The sequence below is a fragment of the Hyaena hyaena genome, unplaced genomic scaffold, assembly GCF_003009895.1.
Source record: "Hyaena hyaena isolate Hyena2069 unplaced genomic scaffold, ASM300989v1 scaffold_0, whole genome shotgun sequence".
NCBI classification, from domain to species: Eukaryota; Metazoa; Chordata; class Mammalia; order Carnivora; family Hyaenidae; genus Hyaena; species Hyaena hyaena.
In genome coordinates this window covers 3,647,822-3,669,469 of record NW_024080632.1, presented here as the reverse complement: position 1 = coordinate 3,669,469, position 21,648 = coordinate 3,647,822, and the positions used below count along the sequence as shown (strand labels likewise).

General features: G+C 55.0%; 1 protein-coding gene across 5 annotated transcripts in view; it reads left to right on the top strand.

The window, feature by feature from the left end:
- Window positions 1–20,096, top strand: part of LOC120232952 (MLX interacting protein) — a 65,945-nt gene extending 45,849 nt beyond the window's left edge. The window contains exons 2-18 of one of the 5 annotated variants that reach the window (XM_039234094.1): window positions 2,116–2,222; window positions 2,964–3,049; window positions 5,358–5,447; window positions 5,775–5,816; window positions 6,152–6,323; window positions 7,063–7,152; window positions 7,553–7,597; window positions 7,705–7,796; window positions 8,733–9,384; window positions 9,831–9,952; window positions 10,069–10,222; window positions 11,691–11,815; window positions 12,236–12,337; window positions 12,446–12,573; window positions 12,823–12,946; window positions 14,374–14,503; window positions 15,342–20,096. In XM_039234094.1, coding sequence (XP_039090025.1) covers window positions 2,116–2,222; window positions 2,964–3,049; window positions 5,358–5,447; window positions 5,775–5,816; window positions 6,152–6,323; window positions 7,063–7,152; window positions 7,553–7,597; window positions 7,705–7,796; window positions 8,733–9,384; window positions 9,831–9,952; window positions 10,069–10,222; window positions 11,691–11,815; window positions 12,236–12,337; window positions 12,446–12,573; window positions 12,823–12,946; window positions 14,374–14,503; window positions 15,342–15,463 — 2,383 coding nt within the window. In that variant the 3' untranslated portion in view covers window positions 15,464–20,096. Of the gene's footprint in view, window positions 1–2,115; window positions 2,223–2,963; window positions 3,050–5,357; window positions 5,448–5,774; window positions 5,817–6,151; window positions 6,324–7,062; window positions 7,153–7,552; window positions 7,598–7,704; window positions 7,797–8,732; window positions 9,385–9,830; window positions 9,953–10,068; window positions 10,223–11,690; window positions 11,816–12,232; window positions 12,338–12,445; window positions 12,574–12,822; window positions 12,947–14,373; window positions 14,504–15,341 lie in introns of those variants that run through there. The other 4 variants (XM_039234023.1, XM_039234311.1, XM_039234243.1 and 1 more) reach the window with 4 other exon arrangements.
- Window positions 20,097–21,648: the final 1,552 nt, after the last annotated feature.

Genomic DNA, 21,648 nt, shown 5'->3' with positions numbered 1-21,648 from the left:
TTTAGCCCAAGTTTCCTGTTCCTCCGGGCCTTAGCTGAGATGTCACCTTCTTTAGAAGGCCTCTCCTGACTGCTCAGGCTGGCTTGGGTATGTGGCTGTGTGCTCCCACAGCCCTCCGCCCTTCTTTGTGACTCTCAGCACCGTGTATGCTCCACAGGGGCAGAGCCTCATTTCCCCATCTACCCCTTTCCTTCACTAGGCTCAGCCCTTCTCGAATGAGTGAATGAGACCCGGTCCCTGCGTTCAAAAGCACTTGGATAGGGCTAACCTCTGCCCAGTTCTTTGTCCACTGGTATTGAGGGAGGGCCCATGGGTGTCCTCTTTTTCCTCCTGTGGAGGAGGAGGAGCCACATGACAGTGGTGGCAAACACAAAAGAAGGACTTTTCACATCAAGAGGTGTTAAGACCCAGGCCTTTCTGAGGTAACTTGGAGATCCATTAATAACATATTTTGCTTTAGGTTTACCAGTGATATGTGTGTAAGTGTATATGTGTACATACATACACACTCTCTCAATCCTTCTGAAAATCCCCTGGGGGAGATGGTATTATCCTGAGTTTATCCAGAACACTGGTGTGTCAGACAAGTTACCTGACTGTGAAAGCTGCCCAGTGCGCGTGTGGTGCAGCCGAGGCTCCAGACCTGGCCGCTGGCCCTGAGTGAAAGCAGACTGCTCAGAGGTGGGTCAGGAGTACCTTTGGACTGGGGAGAAATGGCATGGGAGGGATCTGACAGGTTTGAAACCTCTCACCCTTGGAGCTGAGGCTGCTGCTCTCTGTCCATCTGATTCTTATGAGGCATCCTATGATGTTTTCTCTCTGGGGATCGTAGCCTTCTGGCCTCTGTGATCCGAGGCCTGACTTGCTGGGATGAGCAGTGGAGGCTTGAGGTCTTTGCCAGGCGCACAGCCAGGGGCTTTGCTGTATAAGCCAGGTTCTCTGGTTCAGGTGAGTTTTACTGCTCGGGTGCTGTCTGTCTGACCCTATTGCTGTTCCTCACAAGGTCTTTCTGGGTGGGTTTGCTCACAGTCAGGTAGAACCACCTGATCCCCATTGGATGTGGACTCAAGATGATGCCTTGCACATCTCGAGTCTTCTGAAAAAGGGAAACCTTGTGTCAGCTCCCAGAGGTGGCTTCTGTCTTAGTGCTTGGAAGACAACTCTGTGAGAAGGCTGTGCCAGGGAATGCGCCTCGCCTGCTGTTAGCTTGGGGTACAGGGCTCTTGAATGCATCCAGTGAACAGTTATTACCTGAGTCCCTGCTGGGTGCCAAGTTCTGTGCTGGGTGCTCAGGGTGATGACATCTAATGGGCTGCATGGAGGTGCAGGTGTAGACACTGTTATGTGAAGGGTAGCCGAGTGCTGTCTTTGAGTTTGAATGGTGCACAGGGAACCCTGAAGAGTCAGCAGCAGCCTGGGGGAGGCAGTGCCAGCACGGAGGAGATGGTGTTGCGGCAGCGTTTTAAAGGCCAGGCAGAAGGGGCTCCATGACCAGTGAGGACCGTGTGTGCACAGGTCCGGAGTCAGGAGAGGGTCCCACAGGCTCTAAGGCCAGTGGGACACGTATGTGCCCATATTGTAAGTGCCTCTTGGGGACGGGTGGCAAAGGAGGCTGACAAGGTTAAAGAAGCTTTGCTTTCATTCAGTCGCCAGCACATTTCTTTCTTTTCTCCCCCTTGGCTTTATTGGGTTGTAATTGACAAACAACACTGCATAAGTTTAAGGTATAAGACGTGATGTTTTGATATATTGAAAAGTCAAAAGATTCTTAATTCTTAATTTTAAATTATGGCAAATTTAAAAGACCTGTGAAACCAACAGCCTAGGGCAGTGACCATGTACCTATCATCCCACTGCAAACGCACTAGCCCGCAGCTAGCCCTGCCTCCCCTTCGTGCCCTGACACCGACACCACAGACACCACGCCCACCTCCCCCTTCCCTGCTGGTCACTTTGAAGAAATCCCCGTGACTCGTGTATTCTCTCAAGCCTCGCCTGGGGCTTGTGATGGATTACTCTAGAATTTTGAGGCCTGGAGTGATCAGGTGGCACTTTGAGACTTTGTTTCATTTTCACAGGAACCACTAAGTTTCCCTTCTTTGTCTTGCCTTTCAGTGGGAAGTTGGTGTCTCCAAAGTGGAAGAATTTCAAGGGCTTGAAGCTCCAGTGGAGAGACAAGATTCGGCTCAATAATGCCATCTGGCGGGCATGGTACATGCAGTGTGAGTCCTACTTGGGCTTCTGGCAGGAGGGGACCACAGGGACCCCAAAGTTCTAGCACCTGGAAGCCTGTGCACTTTGGGTCCCCAGAGGCCACTTTTCAGACATTGTGCCTCAAAAGGAAGCCTCTCTTGGGCAGTCCGCAGCGATAGGAAAACCAAGCCAGATCCTAACGAACTGGTTACTTCTCGGCTGTCAGGCACAGGGGCCCAGTCGTGTGGTCCTGTAGTTGCCTATAATCTGCAGGAGACACATGTAGTAGCCAGTTGCTCACAGCCTCACGGGCTCACTGTTAGGTTAGACGCTTGGGCCCGGTGTTGTAAAGGCAGAGGAGGAAGGAGGCGTTAGTCCTTTCCAGGGGAGACCAGGAGGGTATAGTGGAGAGGTGACATTCAAAAGAGTCAGGGAACAGTTCCTATTTTCAAGGAAGATGGAGACCCAGAACATGTAGACCTTGTTCTGTTCCTAGCTGACTTCCATGCTGGTACATCCAGTGACCTCGGATCCACGTGCTTGGGGCATGCATGCTTGGGTTTGGCTGGCATTTCTCTTGATAAGCCAGACTCCCTGCCTTACCTGTGGGTTACAGATTCTTTTCCTTTATTCTCTGAAATCTTGTTTTCGAGGGAAAGAGAAGGAAAGAACACTTGGGAGGGTCCCACCTTGAGGGGCATGTGGACAGAGCAGCGGGGGCTCCTTCAGGGGTCTTGGTCATAGTGATGATGTCTCCTTTCTCTGCCCAGATTTGGAGAAGCGCAAGAATCCCGTGTGCCACTTCGTCACTCCACTAGATGGCTCTGTTGAAGTAGATGAGCATCGCAGGCCAGAGGTACTTGGCATAGGACCATCAGTAGCTGGAAAGGATCCTTCCTCATCAGGAGGAAGCAGCTCTCCCAGGGCTGGGAGTGGGGGGTGGATTCTGCAGTGGGGTTCAGGGAGACAGCCTGGCCGCACTGCCCTGGCAGCCCTGTTGACCTCACAAGGACCAGGATGTGACAGCCTGCGGGACTCCCCTCTTCTCTGGCTAGGCTGACCTGAGGACTAAGGGGTTCCCTCCTTGGGACTTACTCTCCACCTTGCCTTATGTTGGCATTTCTCTGGAAGTCAGCAGGAAGGGATTTAGTCTCCTTACAAGACAGATACCTTTAACAAAGAGTGATCTCAAGGGGTGCCTGGGTGGCTCATTCAGTTGAGTGTCTCCTTTTTTTATAAAAAATTTTTTTAATGTTTACTTATTTTTGAGATAGAGTCGAGCTGGGAAAGGGTAGAGAGACAGACACACAGAATCGGAAACAGGCTCCAGGCTGAGCTGTCAGCACAGAGCCCGAGGCGGGGCTCGAATCCACAAACCATGAGATCATAACCCAAGCCAAAGTTGGACACTTAACTGATTGAGCCACCCATGCGCCCCAGGCGTCTGACTCTTGATTTTGGCTCAGGTCATGATCTCAAAGTCATGGGATTGAGCCCTGCCTTGGGCTCCGTGCTGTGTGGAACCTACTTGGGATTTCTCTCTTTCTCTCTCCCTCTGCCCCTCTCCCCAGCTTTTATGCAGACATACATGCTCTCTCTCTCAAAAAATAAAATAAATCCTTTAAAAAAAAGTGACCTCAAGGTCTTTATGTGCTGAGATAGAAAGATGCTGAAGAAATAGTAAATTAAAAAAAAGTTGCACAGCTGTGTTTTAGTAACTTTATGTTAATTTTTTAAAGTGTGTAACTAGTAGCACCTGGGTAGCTCAGTCAGTTAAGTGTCCGACTTCGGCTCAGGTCATGATCTCACAGTTTACGGGTTCGAGCCCCATGTTGGGCTTCGTGCTGACAGCTCAGAGCCTGGAGCCTGCTTTGGATTTTGTGTGTGTGTCTCTCTCTCTCTGTCCCACCCTTGCTCATGCATGCTCATTCTCTCTCTCTCTCAAAAATAAACAAAATTTTAAAAATATAAATAAAGTGTATCTATGTGATTGTGGGTGTGTAGAAAAAGTCTAAAAGGATATACAGAAAATCTTTATTGGTGGGTACTTCTGGGAAAGAGGATTACAGTGAGGTGGGTGCTCTTTACACCCTTCTGCATTGTTTTAATGCTATCCAAGCACGTCTCACTGTTTGGATAGAATGGGAAAAATTAGAAAGTAACCCAATGAAAGACATTTTGAGCTGTGGGTGTGATCTGGTATTGGACAATATTAAGGAATATCATTTTGTTGGGTTTGGTGATAATACTGTATTATTCACTGTGAACAGTGAAGTATTTTTAGGTGAAATTAAGTGGGTCTTATGATATCTGGGGCTTGCTTATATACACTCCCACCATAAACAAAAAGGAATCTGAAAGAGAGGCAGGCTCTCTGAGCCAGTCGTGACTTCTTTGTCACCAGAGCTCTTCAGGGATATTGTGGAAGGGGATCACAGGCATGATGGAAAGGTTGAAGTAGCTACTCTTGGAAGTCACTTTCCACCTAAAACTTCTGGGATTGTCCATTTGTTTTTACCCTTTGAAAATGTGGCAGCGTCTCCTGGATAAGGCATTCAGTGGTACCCCGGGCTCTCTCTGTAGGGCTCTTCCAGCACCGGGGCTGAGGGCCCTCTCCCACTCCCGCTGCCCTTTCTGAGTACTCTCTCCAACCCATGCTCCAATCCGGACCCTTGGGACCCATGCTGCTGAAGCTGCCCTTGGTTATCTGAGGTCATGAAATAAAAGCACATCCGTAGGTAGGGGCTAGTTGTAGCACAGAAGAGGCGGGAAACGGGGTGCCTGGGTGGCTCAGTTGGTTGAACATCTGACTTCGGCTCAGGTCATGATTTCATAGTTCGTGGGTTCAAGCCCTGCGTCGGGCTCTGTGCTGACAGCTCAGAGCCTAGAGCCTGCTTCACATTCTGTATCTCCCTCTCTCTCTGACCCTCCCCTGCTCACACTGCCTCTCTCTCTCAGTAATAAATAAAACATTTAAAAAATTAAAAGAAGAAGAAGAAGAGGCGGGACACAGCTGTGAATAAAGTGGTATTCATGTGGCAGGGTTCTCGGAGCTGACTGCCCAGGGCTGACTCCCAGTGTCAGATGCGTCTTTGTTTTCAGGCTGAGTTCTGCCAGTCAGCCTAGGTGCCCCTCTTTTGACTGTGACCTGCATGTCTTCACAGGCCATCACCACGGAAGGGAAGTACTGGAAAAGCCGCATTGAGATCGTGATCCGGGAGTATCACAAGTGGAGAACCTACTTCAAGAAAAGGGTACCTGGCTTGGGCCAAGAGGAGCATGTGCAGGAAGGCCCCATAGAGGAGGGAAGGACCGAAGTTCTGTATTCAGACCCTGGCCCCGGGCGCTGTGGCTCCGCTGCTGCTCCCACGGCACCCGGTGTTCTAGCCCAGCCCAAGGGATGGCCCTGCCCTGGTCCTGTTACCTGTGGTCTCACTTTCTCCCGCTGCGAGCCAGGGCTCTTTATTCCACAGACGCTGGTTGGGAATCTCGCCTGTGCCCAGCGTGGGCCTGGGGATGGCAGAGAGCAGGATCCCTCCCAGGCCCCTGAGGGAACAGCCTTTCTCCCCTTTACTCTGCAGCTGCAGCAGCACAAAGATGAGGACCTCTCCAGCCTGGCCCAGGTGAGTGCGCGGGGGGCTGGGAGGACCCTCCGGGGAACCGTCCTCTGACGGGAAGCAGCAATGACGTGGGTGGCCCCACGGTGAAGCCCGCAGCAGAAGGTCTAGGGACACAGACTGTCCCTGCGGCTCCAGGAGGGGCCATCCCCCTTGTCACACAGAGGACATGTGGGCTGAGGAAACAGGCCAGTTCTCCCTGCTCTACCCACCGCCTCATCTTTCACAGCAGCCCTTGCGCGCTGTAAAGTAGGGTAACACACCTCCCTGGCATGAAGCGATTGGGAATTCCCAGTTCACCAGTCTCCTTGCCCTTTTCCTTCCCCTTCTGTTGGCGGTAGGATGATGACATGCTTTATTGGCACAAGCGTGGGGATGGATGGAAGACCCCGGTGCCCATGGAGGAAGACCCGCTGCTGGACACGGACATGCTCATGTCAGAATTCAGCGACACCCTCTTCTCCACACTTTCCTCTCACCAGCCGGTGGCCTGGCCCAACCCCCGGGAAATAGGTAACTGCCTCCAGATCCTTGACTTCCAACAAGGATCCTTGGTTTCCTTCTCTGCCAGCCCCACCCCCCCACCCCTGCCCCCTGGGCAGGATTTGCCTCAAGGCCATCTCTGAGCTGCAGTCACTTATTTAGGGCAGGCAGCAAGGAGAAGGATTGGCAATGTCACTGGCATCTGAAAGTCACGGGTGCTGAGAGGGTGGGGACTGCAAACGGGCTTTCCTGAGCAGCTGTCAAGCCTGTGGTGCCACTGTGAGAAGACGGTGGAGATTTGTTCTGAATCAGTTTCACATTTCTGATACTCTCCCCTTAGCAGAGGATTTGTGCCTAGGCCAGGTGACAGGGCTTCTGACTCACTGCGAAGAAAATTAAGCATTCCTGGGCATGACCTTTTACCTGTCAGCATTCAGGCATCCAGTTACCCCTCAGAAGGAGCCCACAGACCAGCAGTCAGAACTGGGGACCTCTGCATAGCTGTTCTTGGCTTCTTGGAAGTGTCTGGCCCCTGCTATTCGCTTCACTTTTCTTATGAAAACACACTTTCTTTCCTGCCTTCTGAGGGTGAAGGATAGCCATGAACTCACAAGAAGGTAGAAATTCTAGCCAGCTCCCTACACTTCTCTGTGGAAGAATCTGGAATGTGAACAGGGCCAGGAGGATCCCTTCCAGGCCTTTTATGTATTCCTGCAACATTGTCTGAGATAGCAGAATGATTCCTCTGTCTCCTTTCTGATTCTTACAGCACATCTGGGAAATGCAGACATGATCCAGCCGGGGCTCATCCCTCTGCAGCCCAACCTGGACTTCATGGACACATTTGAACCTTTCCAGGGTGAGGACTTGGGGCAGGGAGAGAGCATGGCTGCTGGGAGCTCCTTTTGCCCAGGACAAAGCACACCGGTGCTTCCCTTTCATGGAGGGAACTGCCAGAATGGGCAAAGGGGAAGAGTTGGAATTTTTCCGGAACTACCTTTTTTGGTAGTAGTTGTAAGGTCTGGGAAGCTTTTCGCCATTCTCATTCCTGCGGTCTCAGATCCCCAGGTTTGCCCAGGACCGTAAGCAGTTCTCCCTCTAGGCAGCAGAGGGCGCTGGCAACACAGCCGCCTCCCAGCAGTGTCCTGCAGTTAGAACTGGGCTTGTAAGAGGCCACGAAACGCCAGGCCTGGGAGTATTTCAGAGCCCACACTAGTTGCCAGCATGAGCGGTTCCAATCAGAGGGCCTCTTTCTGCAGAGTTACCTCAGGGGGGAACGCCCTCTGGCCATGGCATTCCTCTGGGTAAGATGGGGCTCAGTGCCCTATTTGTTTGGATCTTAATTCAAGGACGCAATGGGCACACAGAGCTCAAAAGCCACCCCCCCCCCCCGCCCGATGTTGTCTTTCAGACCTCTTCTCTTCCAGCCGCTCCATTTTTGGTTCCGTGCTGCCTGCTCCTGTCTCAGCACCTGCACCAGATCCCAACAGCCCACCTGCTCAGGTAGAGGGAACTGGGGCGAGGGGGCCGAAGGCCAGGCTAATGAATAACCACACAGTCGTAAGCAACACATTAGGGCTTGCTAGACCTAGTGCTGAACACACACTTAATGCAACAAGAAGTTATTCTAGCCCTCCTCTAGAGCATGCAGAGGTCTCTAAGAGGTGGGGGATGGTCAGTAAGCATGTGCTCCTGCTAAGGCTGCACAAACCCCTGTGCAGTGTGCTCTGTTCTGATCAGTTCATAGAAGATTAGCAAAGAAAAACATGGGTCGCTAATAAAAAGAAGTTCTGTGTATTTCTTTTACTCTTTACTCAACAATTAACAGAAGTGGGTTATCAGGCGCTGGGGCTGCAGAGCTGTGTGAGGCATGGCTCTTTGCCCTTAGGGCCTCTCAGGCTGGTACCCGTATCCAGTTAGACACCAGAAACCTGGCCCTGTCTTCTTCCATCTGGCTCTGGGAAGAATTTCTTCTATAGAGACTGCGATCCTGACAATTGATTCCTTATAGCGTTTCCCTTTTAAGAAGAGGTGACCTCTAGAAGTTGATATATGAAACTGTCCTGGGGGAACCCCATGAGCAGCTGTGATCCAGGCTGCCTCTGCTCTGTAACAGAAGATGGCAGGGACTTTGGGGGGACCCCTGCCGGACTTCAGAAACAAGATATTCCCAGGCCTAGAGCCAACTGTGTGCAGACAGTCTGAGCTCTGTGTTATCATTTAGTCCCTAATGGAAACAAGACCCCTGCGGATGCCTGGGGAGACACAGCTCCATTCCCCCCAGATCAGCAGCAGTGGGGATGGGAACCATCGCCTTGTCCCTCTGTCCGGAGGTTCTGCTCAGGCGCCCAGCACATGTGGTTGGCCTTTGTGGTGTGTTGTACCAGGAAGTGACAGCAAGTTGTGTGATCAAACATTTATTTGTCCTTCCTTTCTCAGGAGAGCATCCTGCCGCCCCCCACTCTCCCCACCGTGAACCTCCCTGATGGCCTCATTTCACCTCCTGCAGCCACCACCCTAGACCCTACGGATAGGCAGGGCTGTGATCGCGCTCCCCCGCCCGGAGACCCCTTTATCCAGCCTCCAGACTTCGGTCCCTCTGCACCGCCGCCGAGTGTCCCCCAGCCTTTCCTCCCGGTGTTCACCATGCCCTTGCTGTCTCCCAGCCCTGCCCCGGCGCCTGCTTCCCCTGCTCTGTCGTTAGCCCCACCCCCTGCCACTGCCTTGAGCCCCCTGGCTCCACCCGCCTTCCTGCAGCCCAAGTTTGCTGGAGCCAGCAAGTCTCCCTCCGTCATCACGCACACGGCCTCCGCCACCCTCACCCACGATGCATCTGCCACCACCTTCAGCCAGAGCCAGGGCCTTGTCATCACAACCCACCATCCCACGCCTTCGGTGTCCCCCTGTGGCCTGGCGCTGCCTCCGGTCACCCGGCCGCCAACCGCTGGGCCCTCTCAACCCTGTTTAACTTTTGTGCAACCTAAACCGGTCTCCTTGACTGGGGGGAGGCCCAAGCAGCCCCCCAAAATAGTGCCTGCTCCCAAACCAGAGCCTGTGTCCTTGGTATTGAAGAATGCTTGCATCGCCTCAGGTAAGTCAGGTGCAAGGAAGCAGAGTCTGGTCTCCCCTTCCTGAGGAATATTCCCTGTCCTGAGGCTTGCAGACTTGTCACACACACACACACACACACAGAGTGATGTGAAGTCAGTGTTCTGATCTGCTGCATGTGTGTGACCTAGTCTCTTGTGTATTCTCTGTTGTTCTTTTAAAGTTAGTCTCAACCCAGTTTGAAAAAGCTTGGTCCGGGTGATCTCTTTCCTGGGTCTATAATCTGTCCCCTTCAAGGAGAAGTTGCAAAGCAAATGTCAGGTACCCTGGTGGTCTTGCCTTTCCTGTGGTGAGGAAAGCAATGTCTGAGCAGCAGCAGAGGGGCTAGGCTGCTCCCAGGAAGTGCGGCGTGGCTGTGCCTGGCCCAGCGGTGTCAGGAACAGGCCCCCTGTATCTCAGGGACACCCCCTCACCTTCTTGTTCTGGCAGCTGCCTTTTCAGGACAGCCACAAGCAGTGATTATGACATCAGGCCCTCTGAAGAGAGAAGGGATGTTGGCTTCCACTGTGTCCCAGTCCAATGTGGTCCTCACGCCTGCCGCCATTGCCCGGGTGAGGGGGCCCTGCACAGACCGTCAGCATCCTTATAACCCCAGCGTGGCCCTGCTTTTGGGTGGTTCTCACCCAACACGACTGGTTGGGAGTGACCTCTCTCTCATGTCACTCAGGCTCCTAGAGTCACGGAGTTCCACAGCGGCATCCTGGTGACAGACCTCGGCCATCCCACGAGCAGCCAGCCGGCTTCTGTCTCTCGGCTCTTCTCTCCAAGCACAGTGCAGGAGTCCCTGGTGAAGGGCGAGCAGGCCTCTGCGACGGGCTCCAGTGAGTGTGTGCTCCAGCCGGAGCAGTTGGGACTGTGTGAGCGAAATGAGAGCGCCCACTCCTGGGTCAGGGACGCCGCCTGTGGGCTTCACTAGGATGGAGGCTGGGCTTACCGGATGTGCAGTGACGTCTTACAAGCCTGCTGGTGGCCCGGGCTAGGAAGGGCTCGGGGTAGTGCCGGATCATCCACAGCAGCAGAAAGGCGGCAAGCGTGTGCAGTGCCGGCAACTAAAGCACTTGGGGGCCACCACCCCGACCTTCAGAAAGGCCTGGCTCTGAGCTGCCTGTTCTGATCCAGAAAGGGGGCCTAAGAGTCCTTGTCAGTGGTTTCCAGAAAACGGAAACCACCCAGCCTCCTCTACACATCAGTGTAGTCATCCCTGTGTTTTCAAGAACCTTCCATCTGCTGAAACTATTTCCACACTGTGGGCCTTCTATTGGCCAGTCGTTGGGGTAGAACTGATTTTGCTCAGCGAAGAGCTGAGGAGCAGGGATAAATGATTTGCCCGAGGCTGCGCCCCTCGTGGCAGGGGTAGAACCAGAACCCAGCTCCTTCCTTTCAGATGCCACATCAGAGAGGGAGACCAAAGGAGCTCTCGTCTGAAGTAAAAGCAGGGCGTGGCTGCTCCTGGAGCTCAGTGTAAACAGTTGTCTTCTCTGAGCAGGAAGACACAAGGAGGAGAGATCTCTGCTTACAGAGATCAGCCAGTACAGGGACTTGTCCAAGGAGGCCTAGAAGAACAAGGGCCTCCAATCTGGAAAGATAAAGACAAAGACTAGTTATGAGTCAGGCCCCTGCCACCGTGTGAGTTAGGGCTCAGGTAGTGTCGTCTTGTCCGCTGAGGCACTCAACACCGGGCGTCAGAGTCACGTGGAGAATTCCACCTGAGAGAGCACCACGGGGGGGCGGTGCCGCAGACGAGTGCACTGAGTGGGGCAGCCCCAGGGGCTCAGAGGGACTCCTGAGAGATGCCAGTGACCAGGGTGTAGCTGGCGTGGCAGTGGGCAGGATTGAAGAAAGTATAAGAAAATGTATATGTAGAGTTGGGAGAACAAAAATAAACAGGTATCTGTGTACTGGACACACAGGGTAAGAACCAGAGCCTTACCAAGGCTGCGGAAAACCCAGGTTGCCTCCAGGTGGCTTTTTAGCAGGTTGGGTTAGCAGTCAGACCTCCCCTCAAAACTCTCTGTGTCCCCCAAGACCTATGGCTGGCCGAGCTCATGCTGTGTCCCCACTCCACGTCCAGCCAGCCTTCTTCAGGCCTCGTCCACACCTAACAGAACCCGCCTTGGGATGTGGGCAAGGATTTCTCCAGTTTGCTCTGTGGTCGCTGCGGGAGGGTCCAGATGGGTTTCCAGGGTTCGGGATTTGCAGGGGTTCCTTTCATGGGTGAGGACTGCTCCAGCTGCTGTAGTTGGCCATGTCCTAAGGTGGGGGGGGTGGGGGTGTCTCTGTTCTTCTCAGGTCGAGATTGCCCGAACTCGGGGCAGGCCTCTCCGTGTGCTTCAGAGCAGAGCCCCAGTCCCCAGTCTCCCCAGAACAACTGCTCAGGGAAATCTGCAGACCCCAAAAATGTGGCTGCTTTAAAGGTATCACGGGTCTCTCTTGGATCTTGATTTCCTTGGAGGGATGGGGAAGAATGGAGAATATCAAGGGACCACTGGGGCAGCTGCGTCCTTTACTAGGGACACACAGGAAAGGACGACCACACGCTTGGCTGGTGTTCATTAGGAACCTGGGCATTTGCTACTTTAACCTCGAGATTAGGTCGCCTCTTCCCATTCCCCGACCTACTGGCAGGCCCTGATCCCTGGAACCAGCATCAAACCCTGTAATATGCCAGGAGGCCACAGCTGTAGGAACCGGGTCCGTGGAGGAGGGGTCTGAGGGTGACTGGGAGGTGCCGATCAGCAGGAGTCATGGCCCCTGCCGAGGTTCTCCATTCTGCGGGGGGCAGGGGGAGGTGGCCTCCGCCACCACATCACAGTGACCCTTTGATTCCCCAGCAGAACCGGCAGATGAAGCATATTTCAGCTGAGCAGAAAAGGCGCTTCAACATCAAGATGGGCTTTGACACCCTTAACAGTTTGATTTCTAATAATTCCAAGCTGGTGAGTGGCGTTGAGTGGGTGAGGAGCCCCTGCGTTGGCCTCGGTGCCAGGTGGACGGGCAGGGCCACTGTGGCCACTGTGGCTTTGACCCTGCCGCCCCTCCCACAGACCAGCCACGCCATCACACTGCAAAAGACCGTGGAGTACATCACCAAGCTGCAGCAGGAGCGGAGCCAGATGCAGGAGGAGGCCCGGCGGCTGCGGGAGGAGATCGAGGAGCTCAACGCCACCATCATGTGAGGCTGGGGACGTGTGGCCCCGGGGCTGGCGCCTCGCGCTCCGCTGCGCGTGTCGCAGAGGCCCCACCACCTGTAGCTGCCTCTCTGTTGCGGCGCCCCGGGTTTCTGTCTTCCTCCTCCTTCTGAGGCCCCTCCTCTTGGGCCTGCCATGGCCGACCACGGGCTGGCCCTGCCCGTTCCGTGCCCCAGGGTCCGGCGTCACCGCCGGCCGCTTGGAGCTGCCTCTGACTCGCCCTGTTGTTGCAGCTCCTGCCAGCAGCTGCTCCCTGCCACCGGAGTCCCCGTCACCCGGCGCCAGTTCGATCACATGAGAGACATGTTTGACGAGTATGTGAAAAGCCGGACCCTACAGAATTGGAAGTTCTGGATTGTATCTTTGGGTTTTCTTGGCTTCTCCCCACCCCACCCCCCCCCCAGCTCTGGGTACGCTTAAATAACAGACGCTGACACCCCAGTTATTTTAGAAAAAATTCCCTATACATGGTCATCGTTGGGCTCGTCAAACAGGTGGTACTGGCTGCTGCCTCGGGACGGGGGCCTGGCCAGGCCCGTGCTGTGAAGTGAGGGTGTCGTTGGTGACTATCCAGGCTTGCGGCTTCCTGGGGAGGCAGAGCAGACCAGCTTTGCCTTCACGGCTCCTGGGAAATAAAGACACTTGGCTGTAAGGAGCTAGAGCCACTTGTAGAGGCGACCCTGTAGGAAGGAGGCGGGATCTCGCCTGACACCCCTGGCAGCCATCTCAGTCCATGCGGTAACTTACGTAGGGAGGGTGAGCCCTGCCCCTGCGGTGGCTGAGGAACCCGAGCTCGCAAGTGACCGGGTAGCACAGTCGCGGTTTGAAACCAGCTCCCTCGAGGCTATTGTTGGTGTGTGGGCCACGTGGTCTCTGGTGCTATCATGAGGCACGTGCACCTGAGGACTGGGGCCTGTCTCTGAGGCCGAGGCCCACCTGCATTCAGCTTCCAGCTGTCCCTCTGAGGGACAACTCCTGCCTCGTCAGTCCCCTTCCAGCCACATCTCTGCCTCAGACGGTCTGCACACACGGTGGTTGGCCATGTGCCTCCACCTTGTTACTGACAGAGGAGGCAGAGGATTTTAGCTGTTTGCACTCTAACGGCTGGTTTTAAAGAGAGGAGAGATGACAGACACCGGCTCTGTGTCCTCTGCTTTGCCTGGCTGGCTCAGCCCAGCTCTCCCCTCATCCCAATGGAGCGGGCGGCAGCTGGGCCGAGCCAGAACCTCTTTAGGAAAATGGCACATTCCCCATTGGGCCGAGGCTCGGACCGCGGGCATTAACGTGGCTCAGATCGAGGAGAAAGTGCACCTCATTGCTTTCGCTAAGCTGACTGTCTAGAGTGGTTGGGGGGAGCTGCATGGAATGTGACTAAGAGCCAGCATGTGTGTTTGTCACAAGAGCCAGGCCTCGTCCATCTCTAGACAGCTTCCACCATTTGGTCTGCTGAGTGCCTCTGATATTCCTGCCAGTTATACAGAAGGACTTTGGCTTTCGTGCGTGTCCTTGTGCCAGGACCCGTTCCACACCAAGGGAACCTCTCAGTCCCTGCCTCTGGCTTGCTCCATGGTCACTAACCTGTCGCTCAGTTACAGTTAGATGGGAACGTTTTAGGGAAGTGTGCTTCTTACCTAGATGTCTGTCTCTCATCCACTCGTCTGTACAGCCCCAGGGGAACTGGCCACAGGCAGGCCTGTAACTGGACGTAATCCTCCCCACCCTCGGTTACGTGTTTGCCGGTCCTCCTCCTCGCTTACGTTTTCTTTAACCCACATGCCGTGCAGTTCAGTATCATCATCAAGCCGCTCTTTGAGTCCTTCAAGGGGATGGTGTCCACCAGCAGCCTGGAAGAGCTGCACCGGACGGCGCTGTCCTGGCTGGACCAGCACTGCTCCCTGCCCATCCTCAGGCCAAGTGAGTGGGGGCCAGTGGGAGCCAAGGTGCCACGGGGCTTGCCCGCCCTCTACGATGGTCCCGGAGGGAGGAGGGCCTTAGCTGCAGACGGTGCTGTAGCCCGTCCAGGCTAGCAGTGCTGAGAGCACAGGACGATGCTGTGTAGGTGACCCTGAGCCAGAAATGCCAACCACAGGGCAGGGGGCAGACCCCCTAGCGCCTCTGCTTCGCTTCCCGCCGTCCCTGTGTGTCAGCGTGCTCAGGTCCAGCTCGCGTTTACTGAGCACCGCTGTGCAGCAGGCCCTGTCTCGGTGCTTTCAGATGTTTGCTGATTTCTTATAATTTCCAAGGCTATGCCTGTATATTGAGGTTAAAACAAGCGGACATTGGGGCGCTCTGCCAGTTAAGCGTTCATCTTCGGCTCAGGTCATGATCTCACAGTCCGTGGGTTCAAGCCCCGTGTCAGGCTCTGTGCTGACAGCTCAGAGCCAGGAGCCTGCTTCAGGTTCTGTATCTCCCTCTCTCTCTCTGCCCCTCCCCCATGCACTCTCTGTCTCTCAAAATAAAGACATAAAATTTAAAAATAAAAGAACACAAAAACAAGCGGACAAGCGGACAAGCGGAACAGCTAGGGATTCTCTGCCTGTCTGCAGGATGGGAGGCAGGATTCGGAGAGTTATCCTAGGGGCAGAGAGGCTTTGCTGGCATTTGTCCCTTACTTGAGCTCAGTGCCTCTCCTTGGGCGGGCATGGGAATTACCACATGGCTCGTATGTGTCAGACCTTGCATGCTGTTGTTGTGGGGCTCAGAGCTGCCGCGTGTGCCTGTGTCCCTGAGCTAACCTCCCCCTTCCTTCCAGCGGTGCTGAACACCCTCCGGCACCTGAGCACCACCACCTCCATTCTGACAGACCCGTCCCAGCTGCCGGAGCAGGCGGCAGAGGCTGTCACCAGAATTGGCAAGAGATCAGGGGAATCTTAGCAGCGCCTGGCGGGGACGTGGCCACACACGATGCCATGAGGCTCTTCCCTGCGTGCGGAGAGGATGCTGCACCCCACGCCTCTCTTGATGCAGCGCTCAGGGCCCCCCTCCAACTCCATTGGCCCACTGGGCCACTCAGAACACTGCGCTCAGGTCTGAAGCAGGTTCGGGTCCTGCCAACAGCAATAGCCCATCTTTGGGAACCCCTTGCTGTGAACTCTCACTCAGCGACCTCAGTCGTGACCTCCCCTGCCCTCAGGCAGCCCAAAGTCCCGTCCTGCTGGTGGTCTGCGGGCCCATGGTGCCCAGCAGATGGGAGTAGATGGGACAAAGGGGGCAGGGCCTCCTCCTGTGAGCTAAGAGGCTTAAGGGTTCCTGTCCGGTTCTGTCCTCAGACTTAGAGATGCTCCCTCCTGTCACCCCCCAGGCAGTCAGATGGCTCCGAGTGACCCCTGTGCCGCTCTGACATGCTCCCGGGGCAGGTGGAAGGCGTCTTTCTTCCTCCCTCAGACTCTGACCTTGTAAGTAGGTTTGGACGGCTGCTCAGGCTTGCGCATGGCAGGCTGTCTCCCACCGCACCGGCCACCAGGGAGCCTCCGAACCCGCGTGCAGAAGCAGTGGGTTTGAATGCACGCGGGACCAGAAGGAAAGCACGAGCAATGCAAAGCTGCCGCCCTGGCTCAGAAACCCCCTCGGGCGGCACTGCGGTCTGGGATGACTTCGTTCTTCCTGGCATTGTGATGGCCACACGTCGCTGACTGGAGAACCGTGGCCCGAGGAGGCCCCACCTCACCGCAGGCCCTCGTTCTCCGCCTGCTTCCAAGCCGCAGCCTCGGACGGAGCAGCAGCCTTCGGTGGACGCGTACAGCCCTCAGGGTACAGCATCTGAAAGGCCAGACTCCGCGGCGCCGTCATCGGCCTGGTCATCTTGTCCGGATTGTTCAGCCAGGAACACCAAACCGTAACAGTTCTCGGACCAAAGATGTCACCACACCCAAAGTCTGCCCTGTCTTGTGTTTGGAGGAAGAAATCGAGTGTTGACAGGCAGAACTCTGAGGCAGCCAGCCTTCGAGCGGTCTCTAGGCACCTCCCGGATTGCAGGGAAGAGTTACACTCCTCTTTGGTCAAGGTGGCGGGATGGCTGGAGGCCATGGCCTGCTTCCGAACGGGGGGACTTCCAGCTCGGGGGCCGGGCCGTTCTCTTGCTGTACCTGCAGGAGGAGCTGCAGACGGGAGGGCCGGCGCTCGCTCTAACCTCTACCACTCAGGAAGCCCAGCCGAGGGTACCTCCTTGTTCAAAGAATGTGCTTCTGACGTCCTGCTGCGAAGTCCAGAGGGCCGGTGGACTTGCGTTCGACCTCTGGCCTCCCTGCAGGGATGGAGCCCGGGCAGGCTGGGCAGGCCGGGCCGAGCTCCGCCGGGGCTCCAGGGGCTGCCTCCTGAGGCCTGGGTCCACCCGAAGGCTCCCACTGGTTCCCGGAGGCCTGCCGGAGGTGCCCTGAGGGCAGCCAGCCCCGCCTCAGCCCCAGCCCGTGAAGGGGGTGTCCTCTCCCTGCCGCCGGCCATACCCGCCGTCTCTGCTGCGGGTCACCGACCGGTCGCCTGCTCCCGTGTCTGTGCTTCAGCCGCATACAAGAGCAGCTTGGCGGCACCCCTCAGCCTCCCCAGAAAAACATGTTTACAGGCCTTCCAGATCACTCCCCTGAGGGGCGAGCACAGCACAGGGCAGGGCTCATCCTTCATATCCACTGGGAAGTGGTAGGAGGACTCGCCCCCCACCCCCCAGGGTAACCGGAAAGTCTCCCTTCAGAAGGGGGAAGACCACCATGGTAAGAACTCATTAGGGTCAAAAGGAGAAACATAAGATGTCCCCAGCTATGAGGGCTCGTGGAGGGTCATGAGCCCGGTCCCTTCCACGGCTCCTGTGCCTTTGTAAACCGCGTGGATGGCCGCAGTGCTTGGCCCACCCAGGCCTCTCCTGAATCAGCAGCCTTCCGCGCACCCCGTGCTGGGTTTTTGTTTGTTTGTTTGTTTGTTTTTTTTTTTTAACTCCATGGGGTATAAAATCGGCCTCCTGCTTCTTCGGCCTACCTCTCCTCCTCTCCCTTTTGCTGAATTAATGTTCATGATTCCGTTTTGTTGAATATTTAAGGCTGTTAGGTCACGTGAGACTTTGAGGGGTATGAGAGAGAGAGAGAGAGCGAGAGAGTGTGTGTGTGTGTGTATGTGTGTGTGTCCTAGCAGACTGTTGACTAGATGCATGTTTTTGTTTCAAGATAATTACTTAAATCCATTTCTCTTGGTGCTCACGATTACCACGGCTGTAGGGCCACAACGCTGAATCTCTTACCACAGACACGATTGTTTCTTGTCCCAGAATCATTTCTTGCTTGTTTCGGAATCGTGTTCGATGAACATAGTCAGACAGGGGGCCCGGCCTGCGTGCAGGGTCAGCGAGACCACTCTGCTGGCGGCCGCCAGGGGGCGCTGGCCCCGGGGCTGTGCCGTGTTTACACTCCTTCTCACCCCTGCTCCTGCCTCTACTCCCAGGAAGGAAACATTAAAACGCTGACACTTTGGAGAATTAGACAAACAATCGGAAAAGGAAAAAAAAAAGGCCCATCTGGCATATAAATCTTTGAAAAGCATTTCTGTGAAATCTTTCTGTGCCATCAGTTCCCTTCACACTGCTGCCTGCTCTGTCACAGCGAGTGGGTCAGGCAGGGACAGGGCAGGTGCCGCCCTGGGGCTTTCTGAGAGTGGCTGGCCGTCCCTCCCGCCTCTGGCCTCAGGCGGTTGCCCGCCCGCAGTCACCCTCGCCGGTGCTCCCGGCCGCTGTCCAGCCATTTTCTCACACTGGAGCTGTGGTTCCAGCATCAGACAGTAGTTCACGGGCGTCACCGGCTCTTGTCGGGAGGAGGGAACCCCCCGCCCTGCCCTGTTCCTGGAACCTTTGCAGGAGGAGGGGCGATCAGTCCCATGAGTCCTTGGGCACCTGGCTTCATCGGCTTCCCGACCTTGTGACCTGACCCCTTCCCTTTGCTAGAGGTCGGGCCTGAAGGTTTTGCTGCTCTGGTCGATAGAAACATAAACTTAGACTGTGAGGGAGCGTGGCACCCCAGGGTGGTGCCGGCCCCCTTTGTCTGGCCCCAGGTGCGGGGGTCTGAGAACTGAAGAATGAGCAGGTTGGTGGTTTCCAGGGTTACGAGCTGTCACCGTGTAGCTGAAGCACACATGCTACGTGGGGCCAGGCTGTCCCTCAACAGTCTCGGCCCCGCTGCCCGGGGCCCTGCACGCTGGGTGCGAGCTGGCCCTCACGCTCTTTTCTCCCTGGTGGGAAGTTGCCTTTCCCTAGAGACGCCCTGCTTCTCATTATGCACTTTGCCAGTGGTGACACCTGCCCACCACTAGCCGCAACTTAGCTGTGCCAAGTGTCCTGCAGGCGCGGTCTCGTCAGGAAAGGGAGCTGGGGGGCCCTGACGTGGGCCGTAGTCTGTGCCGCGGGGCCCCAGTGCCTTGTGTGTTAAAGAGAATCTTCACCACGTCTGGACACGGACAAGGGGAGGGGAGGGCAGGGCTGGAGGGCGGAAGAGCTTGGACAGATGCTCAACACCTGTTTGTACCATTCAGTAGTCTCCTTGGCCTTGAACCCGTCCAATCGGAGGGGCTGCAGGAGCAAGGAGAAGCCTTAGGACCCACCGTGCACCTCCACAGCTGCTCCATTTTCTTTTCCTTCCGAGGACTTGGCTTTCCTGGCTCATCACACAGGGGGGCTGTTTCCTTGTCAGGGTTTTTGCGAAAATCAGCCTTTGACAAAGAAAAGGGAACTTTTCATGTTGAATGTTGGCTTTGACTCTGTGTGTGTGTGTGTGTGTTGTGTGTGCGTGTGCGCGTGCATGTGCTTGCACAAGCCTGCCTGTGTGCATTTACTTAATGGAATTTTATTTTTGTGAAATTCCTTCCCAAGTATGTAGCAAAATTCACCTCGATCTCCCAGGCAGACTTCCGGTTCCACAGTCAACCCTGGGCATCACTCATTTGAAGAATTCTCTTCTGGGTTTCTTAACAGAGGTGTGCTACTCGCAAGGCTTGAGGTTCTGGAAGGTTGGGAGACACACACGTTTTTTCTATCGAGTTTCCATCCTACAGTCGAAGGGTCTGAAGGGCTTGGGCCCAGGAGACACAACTCCAGGCTGTTTCTCCCAAGCGAGCTTGAACACAGCCTGTCCCCTGCAACGCCCTGCTGTCTGTGTACCCGAACCTTCTCAGACAGCCCCCGAAAGGAAACCGGATTCATCTACTCACTTTGTAACATCACGGCTGAGCCACCACGTTCTCTTCCTTTTCCAGGTTTCAATTTTCAGTATGTAACTGGCTCGTTTTTTCTCTTGTGAGCTTTGGTAATTGTCAGGGCTCCATTAGGAGGAAGTCTCCTCTCGTGGTCTGAAAAGCAAAACCGAAGAAGAGCCTTGTTAATCGGAGGCTCCTTCAGGCCTGCGCCATCCAGAACACCACCCTTCATGCTCCGCTGCCGAGAAGCACGTTTCCACCAGCTGTATTCAACACTACAATGCAGTTTTAAAACTATATTTGCATCCGAGACAATAAAAAGCTGTATTTTTTTTGAAAAGCCTGTGACGTGTGGTCTTAAGTGCTGCTCTGTTGGGCTGTGGAAGAGATGATTCAGGGAAATGGGAACAAAGTGATGCCAAGCCTGGCTCACTCATTCTAACCTTGAGGGCTGGGTTCAGCCTACGCCAGAGGCCTTGGCGCGGAGAAGAGAGGCCCGAGGTGGGTAGGGGGTCCTGAAGAGAGGCTTCTGGAAAGGCCCATGACAGAAGCCCGAAATGACCAGTTCTCCCTGTGAACTCGCCAAGGTGGACAGAGCATCGTGGCGTTTGCACATCCACGTCCCCATCTGAGCCTGGGCAGGCAGTTGAACAGGGCGGTCGTGCCAGGGTGTGCAGTCACCCATGGAGCACTGCACTTAGAGAGTACAGGTTATCGGTGTGGCTAACACTGGCCCCGGTGCTGAAAGTCTTCCGAGTCGTGGTGATGGCCCCAGGAGGCTGGGGCCTCCCTGCTGACCACTGGCCCAAAACCATAGGTGGAGAATGCAGGGACGTCGAGCAGCAAAGATGTCCCGTAGCCGTGCCGAGAAGACTTTGATGATCTGTGTTTAATTTAGGAGCTACTCTTTTCCATACCATCTTCCTGTGTCCCCCAGCGCAGTCACTTGTGCCTGGGAGATGACCCAGTGAACCGACCCACTCATGCTGCCTCTTGCAGGCGGCCCGGCTCCTGCGTGGAGCTGCCAGCTTGTTTCACCAAATGGCCCAGATCTGCATCTCTGACTAAAATGCCGTGGGTTGATACACAGGCTCTTGTCTGATTAAACCTGCTGCCTCCCCCAGAGAAAAAGTCTTAGTGACACAAAGCAAGATTTTGGGTCTTGAGAACAGGAGGCCCTAGAAACAAGTGAGTGATTCTCAGACTCCTCTGGGCTGAAGAAACTCCATTTCCATTGAGCAACAAGTGTCTGCCTTGCTCTGTAAAAGTTTTTGAACCCAGTTCCATGTCATGTGTGGAATCTTGAAAGATGCTTGGGACGGGGCACCTGGGGGCTCAGTCGGTTACACGTCCAACTCTTGGTTTCAGCTCACGTCATGATTTCATGCTCATGAGATCCAGCCCCGAGTCCGGCTTGGCACGGACCCTGCTTGGGATTCCCTCTCTCTCTCTCCTTCTCTCTCTCTCTCTCTCTGTCCCCTCCCTCTCTTGTGTGCCCACACTCTCTCGTTTTCTCTTTAAATAAATAGACTTTCAAAAAATGCTAGGGACATAATTCAGAGAAGAGAGTTGAGTTTCAATAGGCTGGGAGAAGGGAGACAGCAAGCAGAGGGGGTGAGGCCAGGGTTCTAGAGACTTCTTTCGCATCAGGCTCTGGGCTCCACGGGGACATGCATGCCCCTGGATAGTTCTCAACCTGGCGGTATGGCTATTCCCATTTCATAGAGGAAGAAATCAAAGTAGCTTCTAAGGTATTAAGGCCACATGGGTCAGAGAAGTCTAAAGAATCATTTTATTTTTTACCTCGTAAATAGCCTCTCCACCCACCAATTGGGGAGGGTTATCCTTGATTGGTGCTTCCCCTCCCCGCCCCTCCCCCACCTCTCCCAAAGCCA